Source organism: Brachyhypopomus gauderio, chromosome 18 (genome assembly GCF_052324685.1).
Source record: "Brachyhypopomus gauderio isolate BG-103 chromosome 18, BGAUD_0.2, whole genome shotgun sequence".
Classification (NCBI taxonomy): Eukaryota; Metazoa; Chordata; class Actinopteri; order Gymnotiformes; family Hypopomidae; genus Brachyhypopomus; species Brachyhypopomus gauderio.
Genome location: NC_135228.1, coordinates 15,447,698 through 15,463,018, shown reverse-complemented (window position 1 = coordinate 15,463,018; position 15,321 = coordinate 15,447,698). Strand labels below are relative to the sequence as shown.

At 41.6% G+C, this 15,321-nt stretch overlaps 2 protein-coding genes across 3 annotated transcripts; one reads left to right on the top strand and one right to left on the bottom strand.

Annotated features, from left to right (window-relative positions):
- The first annotated feature begins 765 nt into the window (after positions 1-765).
- Positions 766-4,457, top strand: LOC143481445 (hepatitis A virus cellular receptor 1 homolog). Its single transcript, XM_076979470.1, has 7 exons — positions 766-842; positions 1,769-1,832; positions 1,925-2,110; positions 2,585-2,662; positions 2,772-2,821; positions 2,910-3,003; positions 3,100-4,457. Exons 2-7 carry the CDS (start codon positions 1,796-1,798, stop codon positions 3,132-3,134), a joined length of 480 nt encoding a protein of 159 aa, XP_076835585.1. The 5' UTR covers positions 766-842; positions 1,769-1,795; the 3' UTR covers positions 3,135-4,457.
- slc22a6l (solute carrier family 22 member 6, like) lies at positions 3,776-14,027 on the bottom strand. Of its 2 annotated transcripts, none has more exons than XM_076979467.1 (12): positions 13,588-14,027; positions 12,969-13,377; positions 12,739-12,842; positions 12,188-12,342; positions 8,670-8,838; positions 8,363-8,486; positions 8,126-8,241; positions 7,783-7,997; positions 7,402-7,510; positions 6,986-7,189; positions 6,344-6,459; positions 3,776-5,907 (listed from the first exon to the last, which is right to left on the bottom strand). In XM_076979467.1, exons 2-11 carry the CDS (start codon positions 13,362-13,364, stop codon positions 6,366-6,368), a joined length of 1,686 nt encoding a protein of 561 aa, XP_076835582.1. In that variant the 5' UTR covers positions 13,365-13,377; positions 13,588-14,027; the 3' UTR covers positions 3,776-5,907; positions 6,344-6,365. The 2 variants fall into 2 exon arrangements, with proteins under 2 accessions (XP_076835582.1, XP_076835581.1); XM_076979466.1 differs by having other exon boundaries at positions 6,375-6,459.
- Between the last annotated feature and the right edge of the window lie 1,294 nt (positions 14,028-15,321).

The following is a 15,321-nucleotide window of genomic DNA, read 5'->3' as shown; positions in this document are numbered from 1 at the left end:
TGAAACTGCTGTATTCCACATCTGGCAGTGCATTGCTAGGAAACATAACCAGAGTCTGATGAGGTCTGTGGGTTGTAAACTTTGGGCACTGATCACAAAGGTACATCACGGACAAACTGAACATGAAGTCATTAAAGATGCCATTCTACCTTTGGACATTAGTCATTGTTTTGTTTAAAATCTAATACACTGCACACTCATACACTGCACTACATACTATATTTTTGTAAATGAATGAAAATACATGTATGCATGTATATATTTATACTGGATGTATGTATTTATTCTGACATGGTCTCCATATCCAGATGATCCAGTTAACAGCTGAGCTATTTTATGCACAAGCAGTTAGTGAGAAACAACAATGAAACTGACGCATGATTTGTGCACTTTACAACTTGTGAATTCAGTCAAATAATAATTAGCATGGTCATTATATTCTGTAAGATTGGTCCAATACTGGCCTCTAGTGTCTCATTTCACCTTAGTGACAGTAATGCCTGCCAATGCCAAAAGGCAAAAAAAAAAAAAAAAGCATAAAATGAGAATAGATTCAAGTGACTTAATTTATGAGTTTTAAGGACTCTCACTTTCAATCTTTTCATTTTCATTTAATAATATTTAATTAATATTAGCAGCACAAGGGATTATGGTAAGAAGTGAAGCAACACAGAAGCATGACTTCCCATTACATCAGGAAGTCATGAGCACAAACAAGTGAAAACCTCTCAGATGTGACTGGGGAGAATCTGTTGTCTTCATAGAGTTACAGCACAACAACATCATCATGAAGATGCTTCTTAGCTGGTCCTCTTCACTCTTGATTATTCACTGCCTCACAGGTAGGTGAAACCATTCAATAAAGTTCAGGTAGAGTGCTTAGCTTAGCACACTAGTTGCTTTATGATATACAGCTATTGCAGGGGTCACCAACGTGGTGCCCGCGGGGACGTGATGAGTAGCCCGCGGGCTTGTTTTAAAAATAGCTAACTATAGTGCCATGCACCAAAGCGCTGCATCGTTTATGTTTTTGCTACTATTATAGATTGTCCGCGGTTGCTAGCGGTCAGTTGCAATTGACACTCGCACACGCACCCCCCACCCCAGCTCAGCTAAACAACTTTCGCTCCCCCCCAACTTTTCGTTCGATTGATGCGTATTAATCTGGTAGCCCTCCGCAATAATTGGTATCCAAGAAGTAGCTCCCAGTTTCAAAAAGGTTGGTGACCCCTGAGCTATTGTGTTCAAATTCAGATATATATTTTTGAGATAAGGGTCTACTGGTTACATAATTTATATGAAAGATAACAAGTTGAATTAAAATGGAATATTGAACATATTGCAAATATGTGTTACAGTAAAAAATACACAATATGAAATAAAGTTTAATTTAGGTTTGCTTTTCTTGCATGCACTGTGTAATTTTAATGACTTATTTAAAATGGTATTTCTATGTTACCTTTAATGAAGAGAATGGAAGTATCACAACTGCCTGGTATTTGGTTAGATAGTAATAGTCAGAGATGGGCATTCCAGGTTCAGAAAGTAAAAATCCTCACCAGGATTTTGCTCAGGCTTCCTAAATTGTGTCGATTCCACTAATTTTACCTGGATTGCACTAATTGGAAATCTAGCCTGAATTCTGAACCTGGAATTGACACCTCTGGTAATAGTTTTATTCCAGAAGAACCTGTGAACCTGAACTGCAACAGTGCTCTAAAATCTCAAACAGCAAAATGTTTTAAAAACACTCCTCCCCTCTACCCAGTATGCACATGCAGGGGCATGACAGTTCATGGCTTTGAAGGCCAGAAGGTCACTCTCCCATGCAGGTATAACACAATAAATCTTGGGAAATGTGAGATATGCTGGATGAGAGGAGAAATACCATCAACTGGGTGTGGATCTGAAATTATTGCAACAGATGGAGATAAAGTGACACGAAAAACATCTGAGAGGTATCAACTCCCTGGAGACATACAGAACGGAGATGTATCTTTAACAATCCTCATAGCAAAGCAAAGCGACTCTGGAATATACGGCTGTCGGGTGCATGTGCCTGGATGGTTTAATGATGAAAAGAACGTAGTCCGCTTAGAGATCATGCAAGGTAAGAATTCAAGAGAAGCATGTCTGACACCTTATGTTAATTAGTCTGAACAACACCAAATCCAAATATGCAACCAGTGCACCAGTGATTCCTGATAAGGGTTCCGTTAAATGTAACTAAATTTAGGACATGACTAAATCTAGTATCACCATAACTTAGGATTATTAAAATGATGTTTTACATCCCTTTTGTTGTCTTTTGACAAAAGAAACCAGGCTTGGTGAACCACAGAGCAGCAGACAGGATGGAATATAGTAAAAACGTTGTATAATGAAACTTCACGTATTTTAAGATATTTGCTCTTATAATTTAAATACAGAATGTTTAATCTAGAGTCATTAACATACTCAACATGCTTTGCATATAAGCATCTAAATATTTTATAAACCCTTGCTAATAATTCATGAAACAATGGCAATTTTGCTTGATTTTGATAGATTTTGCTATTTTGTTACATATATTTTTTCTAAACAGAATCTGTATCAACTGCACCAGTGAATATAACTGACACTGCTACTACCAGACCGTGGAGCCAGTCTGAAACAGCAAGGGGTACAGAATTTAGTTAATAGTGTGTGTGTGTGTGATTGTGTTTGTGGAATGCAACTGATGCCACTTCTTAATCTCTTTTAACCTTTCTTTTCCTTTGGTTAAAAAATAGGGAACTCAGTAAACGAGTCTATCACATCTCTTCCTGAAAGCAGTAAAAATGTAAGTACACATAATGTATGATGTCCAGTGACTCTTTGTTGTGTGTATGCTTTTTTCTCTTTTAAATGTCTAATTCTGTTTCATCAAGGTGTTTGACACCATGGATGATAAGCTTCCTGGTATTGTGGTGTCAGTTCTACTGGTTTTGCTCACTGTGGTGATTGTTGCTATTTATCTAATGTGTGAGTACATTAATTCTATCAGTGTGCAAGAGATATAGAATATATTTCATTTATATTCAGCTGAGAATTCAATCTGAATGATTCTTTTCCATACAGGGAAGCACAAAAGAAGAAGCAGGTTGTTATTGTAAGTGAAACCTAAAATGCTGATTCTTAAAAGATTTGTGATACAGCAAGCATCCAGAATGACGTGGGAAAATACTCCAAAAGTATTACTATTGGAGATGCCCCCACCACTTTCAAATCGTTTGTTTGGCAGCATTTTGGGTACCCGGCGGAAATGATAAATGGTAAGAGAGTGACTGATAAGCCACGGACCATATGAAAACATTGTATGAAAATAATGCCGCACCACCACAGCTCAGTACTCAAATTAACAACAGCACCTGTGAAGAAAACACCAACAAACCGCTGACAAACACATTCGGACCTTAACTTCCACAGTCAAGCGCCACAGCGATAAGGTGTTTTCATCGCAGCAGATATGAGGCCATTTTCTGTGGTAGAAAATCAAGGATTTTGGCGACTCCTTCTCACAATGGAACCTAGTACACCATCCCATCACGCACGCATTTTACCCATACAGTGATCCCGAACCTCTATGAAGAGTCCAAGATAGTGCAGACGTGGCTGTGCGTGAGGCGGGCTTGAAGCCGCACATTAAGTGTTTTGTGCACACTATAAATCTTGCAACCCAAGCTGGCCTCTGTGTCCCCTGCATCACCCGTTTGCTCGGGCGGATGAGACGTATTGCTGCTTTTTTTCATCGGAGTTCAACGGCTACAGCTTTGTTAATTTCCAAGCAGAAACAGCTAAACTTGCCATCACACAACTTTAATCATGGTCATTACGACACGATGGAGCAGCACGTTAGATATGCTGGCTCGTTATCTCGAGCAGCAAGCTGCCATAACAGCAGCTCTCACCCGTCCAGAGTTAAGACCAAACACCCAAAGCATGACACATTTGACAGCTGCGATGTCAGAGATGCTGAAGACCTTGTGAAGCTGTGAAAACCACAGTGTCGTGTGAGGATGTTTGCACTCTGTATTTACTGAGAAGATCTTTTTGTTTTGCACATTATATTGTTTGCAATTGAAATAAGGAGAAATATTTAATTTTATTTTAACTTTTATAAAATTTTATTTTAATTTCAATGTGTAGAGGAAGAAGTTTAAAAGTTCATGCTTACATCATGCATGTTAAGAGTTATGATAAAACATATCTAAAGGCATGTGCAACTGGGTTTAATAAAAGTCTGTTGTCCAGTCATAATTTGTCATTTATTTTATTTGTCATGTAATTTGGTACTTTCCCTGGTAACGAGTTACTTTTATTATAGAGTAATTCAGTTACTAACCTTTTTGAACAAGTAGTGAGTAACTATAATTACTTTTTTAAAGTAACGTTCCCAACACTGGTCTTCACACGCTCTCATGCCACACATCCGATTTCTCACGCCGAAAAAAAATCTAGTTCATTTACCTCTGATCCATATCTATGATTCAATGAGTTACTAGTTCGCTCTGGCGCCAACCACTGGATAATATAATATAATCCGTTTTACACACCACCACCAACACCACCCCAACAATTTACACTCGCCACTGAACGATTCGGTGAACGAATCCTTTTAGTGAACTGATTCTAATTATTCAGTTCATCTATTCTAAAAGAACTGTTTTGTCCATCACTAACTGCCTCCTCTCCTCGTCACCCGCAATCGGCACATGCCGATTAGAAGTGGCAACCGCTAATGTAACCGGCCTCTCAGAAGTGGCACCCACCATCGCCAGTGTCACCAGCCACTTGAAAACCATTTGTTATGCTGGCCAAAGTACCGCGAGAACTCGGAGCGGTCGTTTTCTGCGTGGTCCTAGTGCCTGATTCGTCGCTATTTAAATATTTGTTTTTTAACCGTAAAAACTGCAGGGGACCAAAACCGGCTTTTGAAAAAGTGGGGGGAACATGCATTCGTCGCTATTTAAATATTTGTTTTTTAACCGTAAAAACTGCAGGGGACCAAAACCGGCTTTTGAAAAAGTGCAGGGGACCGGGACCGGGGACCGGGCCCCCCCAAATTACGTCCGTGACTATATGACCATATATATGACAATAAAACAGCTTTATTGTAATGTGCTGTTATGGTAACAGACTAGGAGGGTTTGGGTGAGCTAACGTTTATATTAGTTTATATTAACACTTGTCAGAAAGCTCTCTGAAATGAAAAGTTACATTACTCTCTGGCCACGTCCCAAACTGCAGACTGCTACTACACTGAATGTGTAAAAAATTTAATATAACAAATAAACAAACGAATAAATAAAAGGACACCATGGTTTGAATGTTCCAGAGTGTGCTGTTTGGGACACAGCCTTACTGTCTAACATTAATGTTAGTCTTGTATAGTCAAGAAACCTTAACATACATTTTTTGTCATTTCATTTCAGCATGCCACCAAAGAAAAAAATAAAACCACAGGACACAACGCTCCTGGGTTAAAAAAAAAAGATTGGAGATAGTGTAAGTATACAACAGAGTTTAGACATAATAATAATAATAATCAAACCTGTTATATTATTTTAAATATTATGCATCACCTTATTAGGAGAATACTGGTACAAAGAATGTGCAGTATCAGAGCAGTGGCTGCAGAGATCATTCGTGCTTTGCCTTCAAGGGTACGTGGATTATTTGAGCAAGTGGAAGCTCTGGTCAGGTTGCTTTTAGTAGTCCCTGTTTCATTCTCTGAGGCAGAGAGAAGTTTTAGTGGCCTCCACAGGCTCAAGACGTGGCTTCGCTCTACAGTGACTCAAAACAGACTTAACCTTGTCGCTATCTGTCATGTCCATCAGAATAAGCTTGATTTGTTGGATAAAAAGACAATCTGCAAGGAATTTGTAGCTGTGAATGATAAGAAAAGAAAATATTTTGGTTCTCTAGCATAGACCGTGGGTCTAAATGCTTAAAGCTCAGCTCCTAGAGAGAGCATACAATCTTTTTTTGGTTATATCTGAATATAATCCATACATTGCATGCATAATTTATTTAAAGTTTGTGGACAACGGTATCATGTATTATTGAGTATCTTGTTTAGTTTATAAAGTGTCCTTTAATTTGGATTTATCTAATAATAAACATAAGTACAGAAAATGTTGTATTTTGTTTATTTATTTATTTGCAATTTAACGTAATTCCACAAATGTTCTATGTCACTATGCATACAGTGATTAACTACCTTACCTACAGTGGAATCAGTTTATAGTAATATTTTTAGAGGATAGGGCGGGCTTTGATTTGATAGCAAATGTGTCCCCCCCAATGTCAAACCCGCTCTTACGCCCTTTCCATGGAGTAAGGTCTCATGCTACCTCCTTCTGTGTGCTGTTAACCTGCTCCTTTAGGGCCAGTTCTTCTTTTGTAGAATCATGTTTAAAATGTTCTTTTTTGGAACCCCTAAAATAAACAAATAAACAGATAAATAAATAAAACTTTTTTCTAATACTTTTCACCCTGGTTTTAAGTTAACGCTGCTGGAGGCAATTGACTAAAAAAGTCAATTTTGATAGCTATCACCATTTAAATATCCATCTGTGAAAAAGAAAAATGTTTGTTTTGTTTTATTTTGTTTGTTCTGTCCTCTTTATTCAGCAACAAAAGATTTGGAAATGGTCTGGTGGCTGACTGTTAATTATTTTGCAAGCAAGAGGCAGAAGGGTGTCCACTATGAACGCATGTTCTTGGACGGAGACTTCTGTAGACTGTAGACTCCATTGGTGGCAGAGGTTAAAAAGAACTCTGAAGTTGATTATAGCCATTTTACAGAGTATTAAAAGTCTTTAAAGTATTTTTATCCTATTTAATGAGAATGGGTATTTATATGAGAAAAAAATTGTACAGTGAAATAGTGATAGTTATCAGAATCCAGCAGTTAAACCTGATATAGATATAGAGTGGAGAAGCAGGTGTGTTCACAACTCACCAGTCCTCAGCATCCTGGATGGTGTCAGGAAGGTTAATATTGAGCGTCTCAGGCAGGAAGTAGGCGAAGATTCCACTCAGGATGGGCACGCCTCCAAAGATCAAACCCGGGAGCCACACCTTCACCTCAACCAGCAGCAGCACCATTGGCGCTACCATGGCCCCAAAACGCGCCATCATCGTCACCCATCCCATGCCGTTCTGGCTGTCAGGGTTCAAATGTAGGCAGAATCAGCTGCTGTTTGGAAGTCCTCTTCCATGACATCACTTTCATCACTTTTGGGTCACAGAGATGAACATTCCATGGGAGACAGTAAGTCCAGACTATAGACTGAATTTAGATCCCTTATAACGCAGGTGTGCCTGTGTGTTTGTTTTAGGTAAAATGACGGTGATGACAGTGAGAAGGAGGATTACCGGATCACTGTGGGGTACAGTTCCCCAGAGTAAAGGTAACAGCAGCTAAACGAGGCAGCAAGACAGCCCTTTCCGATCACTGCTAGAGTGGTTCGCACTATTTGCAGATCTGGACACAAGGAAAAGTATCAGAGAGAAGGACAGAAGTCCAACATACTGCAGGACAGAAAGATACTGAAGAATGCACAACACCTTATTTGGAGTTTGGAGACTCCTATTATAATATTACATTATTAATAAATATATATATATTATATATTAAAATAATACATTATATTTTAAAATAATTAAAATATTGAATATTAATATTGTAATATTCATTTGCACAGGTACTACTCCCCAGCAGCAGTGATGTTAGGAAGTCCAGAATGTCGTCCTCACCATAGGGCACCAACAGATTGATGTAGATGGTGACTCCAGACACTATGAGTGCAGCACACTGGGATAATCTCCGCCCTACTGTACTCATAGCTACTGTAACTATGACTTTGGCTGGAATGTCCACTGCCCCGAAGATCACCTGGATCAAATATATGTTCACCCCAAATTTCTGTAAGTCCATGGATAGACCATAATATGCAAAGCTTGTAGAGAACCTAGAAGAACAAGAATTCACAACATGAATTAGTATTAATAAAGAAAATAATGAAGTGAATGATTGTGATTATTACAAAGCTATGTTCCACGCAGTCTTAAAGAATGACAATGTAGTGTAGTGACTGACCAGACTGCACTGAGACATAATGTGATGGTTCTCAATGTCCGGGTACGCACTAGATCCACACCACTGTATTTGCTCTGTGAGCAAGACATTTCCTTCTTCATGGACCCTTGCAGCACCTACACACACACACACACACACACACACACACACACACACACACACACACACACACACAACTGCTTACAGAACGATTTAGATTATTGCAAAGCTAGCAATGAGCCTTTTGACTGTCATCACCTCCAAGTTAATTTTTTCTCCTTCAGTTTGACGTCCATTAATGAAAGCCACAGTTTTGAGGTTCTTGACTGCCTGCTCGGGCTTCTTACTCAGTACAAGCCATCTTGCAGACTCCAAAAACCACCTGCAAGACCGGAGAACTACTCAATCAAATGGAAGCACGTTTGTGATGGAGAGCTAGAAAACCATATTCTTAACATAAGTTGTATAATTTGGATATTACATGCCAGATACTAAGTGGTCATTTGAGAAAAATAGAAATATCAGGCATGGCGGACGTCTCTGTTAGGGAGCAAGTGATACGAACCAAGAGTAGAGGAAGAAGGCGAAGAAAGGCAGTGAGACGGCCAGAGTGAGCCAGCGCCAGTCACGGATGTAGTACGCCACCACCGCTAAGATGATCTGGCCTATAGTGTAACAGTAGCCCGTGACTGTGCCCACTATTGTCCGCACCTCAGTGGGGATCCACTCCACAACTGTGGAGACAGGAGCAGGGAAGCTGTTCAGTTCCTCCGTTTCACCACTAGATGTCACCATGTCCATTGTAAGATAGATATACTGTGTGTGTGTGTGTGTGTGTGTGTGTGTGTGTGTGTGTGTGTGTGTGTGTGTGTGTGTGTGTGTGTGTGTATAACTTCCTTTTCTGTTTTCTATTTGCTACTCTTTATTTACTACCACTATTGCTATTTACTATTAGTAGTTACTTTCAAAAAGTTATTTTTGCATTTACGGTATCTGAGATTAATTCAAAGAACCACAGAGTCAAATTTGGTAGCATTTTCTTGTTATTTTCATATTTTTCAAATTTACTGCCACATATACTGAAACTGGAAAACCCCTGGTGGATGCTAAAATAAACACATCAGAAAACGGCTCCTCAGGTTTCTGAACACATGTGCTGTCAGAACTGCGACAATATCCTCCAGAAAATGACAGCGTTTTTGGAGCTTATTAAAAGTCGGCATTGCCTTGTGCAGTTCCAGAGTGTGGGAGTTGGCTCAGTGGCTCAGTGGAGAAGTGAGCGACGGTGACACGCAGATCCAGGCCAGTGGACATGAACACAGCCGCTACCGTGAGCACAGATGGCAGGAATGACCAGTGGGTCCGGGTTGGGGCCAAACCCAAAGGACGAGCTATATATAGTCCTGTCTTCTACTCCAGCTACCGATGCTTATTCATCTACTGATAAAACTAAAGCTAACATGGCTACTCAGAGATGTCAGCAGGAGTCCAAGATATCAAAATAGACTTATAAGCTCTTCAGCACAATTAGAAAGCGTTGCGTTCCTCTGCCTGCATGGTCAGCAAATACTTTCGTAAGGTTACTCGGACTAAGCACATGGATACTCAAAAGATGTAGGTCAAACAGCATTTAATGACAAGCTCAAACTGCTTTTAGGACAGAGGGAATTGATTAGCTGAGATGCAGAACTGTGCGCAATCTGTCTACTCCCACCAGTGACAACATACTGGTACAAGCACCCGAGAACCCAGTTCCACCACTGGATATTATCACTCCAGAGCCACGACATCTTTCCCCGCCCTGTGGATGCCCTGATGGAGCTGCAGACCTCGGATGAGAGCCATAATGGAGCTTATCAGATTACAGGAACACCACAACTCCATGAGGACTCTACATTGTTCTCCATCTCCAAACCCCCTTCACTCCTGAACCTCCCAGTAACAATGCAGAAGCTGGTATCGGCTGGGACAAGGCACGTCGCTTTCTTTGTCAGCCAACCCTCAAGTCTGGGGAAAAACCTGTCCAGCTCCCCCTCCACCTACATCTAGTGCCTCATCCCCACCCCCATCTCTCAGACCCTCATCTAAGAAGCCCCCACCACCTGTGGCACCCCAACCACCTCTGTAAAGACAACCGTCTACCACATCGCCAACAGCACCCCCATTCATCCGCTGTAGTGGAAGAGGACACCTCTAAAATAGTATTTCATATTGATATTTTTTGGGTCGCTGCTGTTACAGTGATGATGCTAGCAGCACATTTCAGACTAAGCCTGGATCTGCCTGCCTGTAATATCTCACATTCCAGTGTTGATCAGAAGCAGAAATACCACAGAGTACATTTTATATACTGTAAATGTGCCAAACATGCACTGTATAAGATTTTACTGATGAATTTGCAGATATGCGATCTCTGCGCTAGATGTTTTCAAAGATAACCTGTTTGGCCAGACTTTTGGTGAAGGTTAGATATTGTTACTACAGTTCCTGTGACACTGACCTCAACTGTGGCATTGCAGTTGACATAATTTTGATTTACAGTTTCATTCACAATTATTATTATCATTATTTGTTTTATTCCTAATTCTTAATATATTCCTTATTTTAATTTTATTTTATTTTTCTCAATGTTATTATTTTAAACCATTTAACCCCTACTTTATTTAATTACTCTTAATTTTTTTTCTTTAAACTCTTGCTTTTAATATCTATTTTAATTCTAATAAATTACATCCTTATTTCTTGGCAAAGATCTTCTAATCTTATGTAAAGTACCTTTTTTATATAACAGCAGTGTACTTAGGTAAGATATGTAGAGATATAAAAAATTGTAATAAAGTACACAAAGTTTGCAGAAAAACAGGACGTTTCAGACAGAGGTCCTTCATCAGCTGTGCAAGCAAAGTACACAGTGTGAAGCGCTTTGCTTGCACAGCTGATGAAGGACCTCTGTCTGAAACGTCCTGTTTTTCTGGAAACTTTGTGTACTTTTCTACAATTTTTAAAATCTCTCTCTGTATATATAAATATTCACACACAAGGTGCATTGGCTGTAAGAAATCTCTTGGTGTTCCATTCTTTCAGTGGTTTAAGTGGTGGACATCAGGGATGTAATTAGTGCCAATGTAATATCTCATGGGGTTAAAAAGTAAAAAGTATGAAAAACATGATGCTTTACTTTTTAACTTTTTAACAAACACTTGAACTCATCAAACGCAAACCACGTGAAGTCATCAGAGCTACTAACACTGGCAGTGTTTTACATAATGATCCAGAAAGTTAAGAAACACAGAACTCAAGGTAATGAAGACACATAACAACACATAAGTCACTTATAACCACCAAAAACATATACTGCTACCTGCACAGCACAAGCTTGTAAAATGAGAAATATAACCGGCAGAGGCGGTTTTTGCATAGAGGCGTGGCTAGGCAACTGCCTTGGGCCCCTCCCACCGCAGCCCACTGTAGAGGCCCCCTGATTAGCTAACTTATTTCTCGCATATTAATGTTGATGGGCCCCCTAGCTAAATTCGCCTTGAGCCCCCAAATTGCTAAGTCCGCCACTGATAACCGGCAAATTGCTCAGTTTGCAAGCTTGTCATCTAGTGAGCATGACCTGATGATGCCAAACCAAAATCACATGCACTTTTATGTCTCAGTTCTTTTCTCATGACAGAAGGGTGAGATCAGTGAGAAGATGAGCGAGACAATGAGGAGAGGGAGAATAACAGAGGCAGAAAAAAACCTAGTAGATGCAGAACCAGCAGAAGCACTCAGAGAGAGAGAGAGAGAGAGAGAGAGAGAGAGAGAGAGAGAGAGAGAGAGAAAGAGAGAGAGAGAGAGAATAAAGTAAGGAAATGAAGCAACAGAACAGGGCCTTTTAAAAACACCACACACACTGTTCTGGCCAGACGAGGGTTGGCACGTGCCTCCTTAATCCTGCACATCAGGTTGGCTTAGAAACGCCCCTGCTGGACATGATGCTTGTATCCTCTCCTCCCTTCCCAACACACCGGTCCACGGTTTGCCAGACGGTCCGTCTGCGCCGAAGCTTCATCAAACACTCCTGTGGATACTCACTGAGGGAGAAGGTGTTGAGGATCAGTCCCGACAGGCCCATTCCGCAGAAGAATCGGAACACGCAGTACATGGAGAAGGATGTGGAGAAGGCCGTGCAGGTCCCCGCCACCGCCAGGATCAGGTTAGAGATGAGCAGCAAACGGCGTCGGCCAAACCTGCCACAGCAACACGGTTCAGTTCAGCTGTACGGCGCAGCCACACAGAACGCACGCCAACGACAGTCTGAAGCTGAAACATTCCCCCTTATTAATGTGCATAAACTTCCTAACAGATGTTTCTCTCTGTCGATTTCTGACTTTCTGGGCAGGCAGTCCTTATGTAATTGCCCTCACTTCACTGATGTGGAAATTCCATCTTCCAGTGCAGTTCAGACTTTGGCAGTAATGATACGGGATTTGTTTGCTCTGTTCTTGTGTTAATAAATTACATACCAGATTATTTTATGTACATTCTACAACATGTCCATTTGATGTGCAATATATATGCGTATTGGTAATTTGTGTGTAGTCTGTCACTGAATGCTTGTTATAACTTGATATAGTAATCCCTACCTGTCAGAGAGGCTTCCAAAGACCAATGCGCCTACAAGCACCCCTCCCATATAGGAGGTTTGTCCAATCCGCTTAAAAGATCGCAAATTACAGACCAAATCCCACTGTAAGTGAAAAAACAGAGAACATCTCACACAGTGAATATGTGATACGGTTCAGCTGTGGTCGTTTTGGTATTTTGTTTGTTTGTTTATTTGTACTTCTCCAAAAGAAGCCCTTTCTCCCCCCACCTCTGAGATGATGGTCGTCTTCATGTCACTCATGTCATAATCCCAGCCATCTACGCATCCCTCTGTTTCCACCTCTCCCTCCTGTATCGTGTCTTCCGGCAGCACCGAGCCGTTGCCGCCCAACAGGTGCCACTGCGGCCGGACGTAGCGCCTGCACTGCTCGGGCTTGCCGTGCCGGTCCAGCGGCACACCGACGTGCAGGGTCTCCTCGGCGCTGAACCCAGGGACCGAGAAGTTGCCACTGGGGATGCAGTGATGTGGCGGCACGGCCGCCACAAAGTTCTGCAGAATGTTGTGGCAGGCCAGCATGAAGACGGGCAGCGACAGCAGCGTGACGTGCAGGTACTGGAAGCGGCCCATGCCGCCCACCTGCTGCAGGAGGTCTGCGAAGGCCATGGCGCTCCGGGGTCTGCGCACAGGTCAAGCCGAACAACCACGACGGCATTTGGGTAATTAAACAACTCTACGCAAGTTGCTAAAACCATTCCAGGAAAGATCAAATATAGCAAACACGCCGGGATTCATAATAAATTGATGATTGTTACAGGTTTATAATTATTACAAGACTGACATTATTAACTGTGATTAACCGCTTGAAAAATATTTTAGATTTCATTACCTTGATTTTTTTTCCCCCTGTGAGTTCTCAGAACTGTTGTGCAAAAGTACAGGACTAACTTAGATCCCTTGTTGAAAACGAAAAGGCGAATTTATCACAACGGTGCAAAAAAGCTTCTTTGTATTAGGTGAAGGCAAAAGAGTTATGCGTCTGCCTCAGACAGGTAGTCTTTCACGCAGGTCACACACTTGTTTGAAATCAGCTATGAAATTCCTCCATCCTTTCTCTGGTACTTCAACCCTGGATTAAACGCAATGCTGGAAAACCTCTCGTGGTCATAAGAATGTTTCCTGGAGCAGAGGAAAGGGACATGTTTTAGGCGGTGTGAAGAGATTCAGAAATTCAAAGGAGAATCCTTCACTGAGGTGTGCAGCTTTCGCAATTGTGCCATTGGTCCTGAGTCCTCCCGCAGAGGGATGGGGCTTGTGTATGTGTGTGTGTGTATGGGGGTGGAGTGTGCGTATATGTGTGTGCACACACATATATAAGGGGGAGTGAGGGGAATGTGCAAAAATGTTAAAGTGTAATTACCAGCTTTGGCACCTCCGTGACACAAAGATGACCTGCTGATTTTAACATACAACCATTTGACGGCAACAGGAGAGAAAACGTGAGGAGAGTCAGAATCTCTAACTCCAGAGCTCACATGGGAGTCAGCCCCACCACGCTCCACCAGAACCCCACCATGCTCTACCAGAGCCCCACCACGCTCTACCAGAGCCCCACCACGCTCCACCAGAACCCCACCACGCTCTACCAGAACCCCACCACGATCCACCAGAACCCCACCACGATCCACCAGAGCTCCACCACGCTTCACCAGAACCCCACCAAGCTCCACCAGAACCCCACCACGCTCCACCAGAACCCCACCACGATCCACCAGAGCCCCAGCCTCAGCCCTCCTGTCAAAGTCCAATAACCCTGCTTGTCCCCCAACACATTTTAAAAGTTTAATGAACAACAGGACCTGGAACCCCTGACGCAATGAATCAGCAAACAATTTCGATCGAGGTCGCAGATTATGTGATAAAGAAGCAGGAGAAAGAGATCTAGACAAGTCAGATAGGCCAGCGTGAGTTCTAGACTGAGCAGATGGGGAAAACTTACATTATGGAACGTATAAATCAGGCATTGATAGAAGTAGCCTGGGAATTGGTTGCTTAATTAATAAATCACTAAAACCACACTGTGATACAACATAGCATTATCTTCAATATGTTCCAGAGAAATGTGGTAATGGCAAATGATGGTAATGGAAATGGTACAAATGGCAAACCTGCCATTGTTTATATGTTGTTTATTATTCATATATATGATATCTTCCAGAAACTCAAGTACATGCTTGAGTAATGGGGGGGGGGGGGGGGGGGGGGTTAAGGGTTGTGAATGTATATCTACACAAGGTGCAGCCTATTGAAAAAGGTAAAGGAACTCTGCATCTTCCTGACACAGTCTATACCGTGTCTGCTGACACAGAGATAAAGCCGCGTGTCTGGAGTAGGTTATATAGATTAGCTTGTTTGAGTAGCTAGGTTTGCTAAGCTAACGGAGGTAAGCTTTGCTCTATCGATGCAGTGTTGTGAGATAGTGCCATGTTTCCAGTCATTTCCCAGTATGCAGTTTTACTGGTTTTTCTCTGTCTATAATCTCCTTTGCTCCAGTCATGGGCTGCACACCATGCCAAAGTAAATAGATTAAAGACTGTTGGTCGTAGGAACGTTCTGGATCACA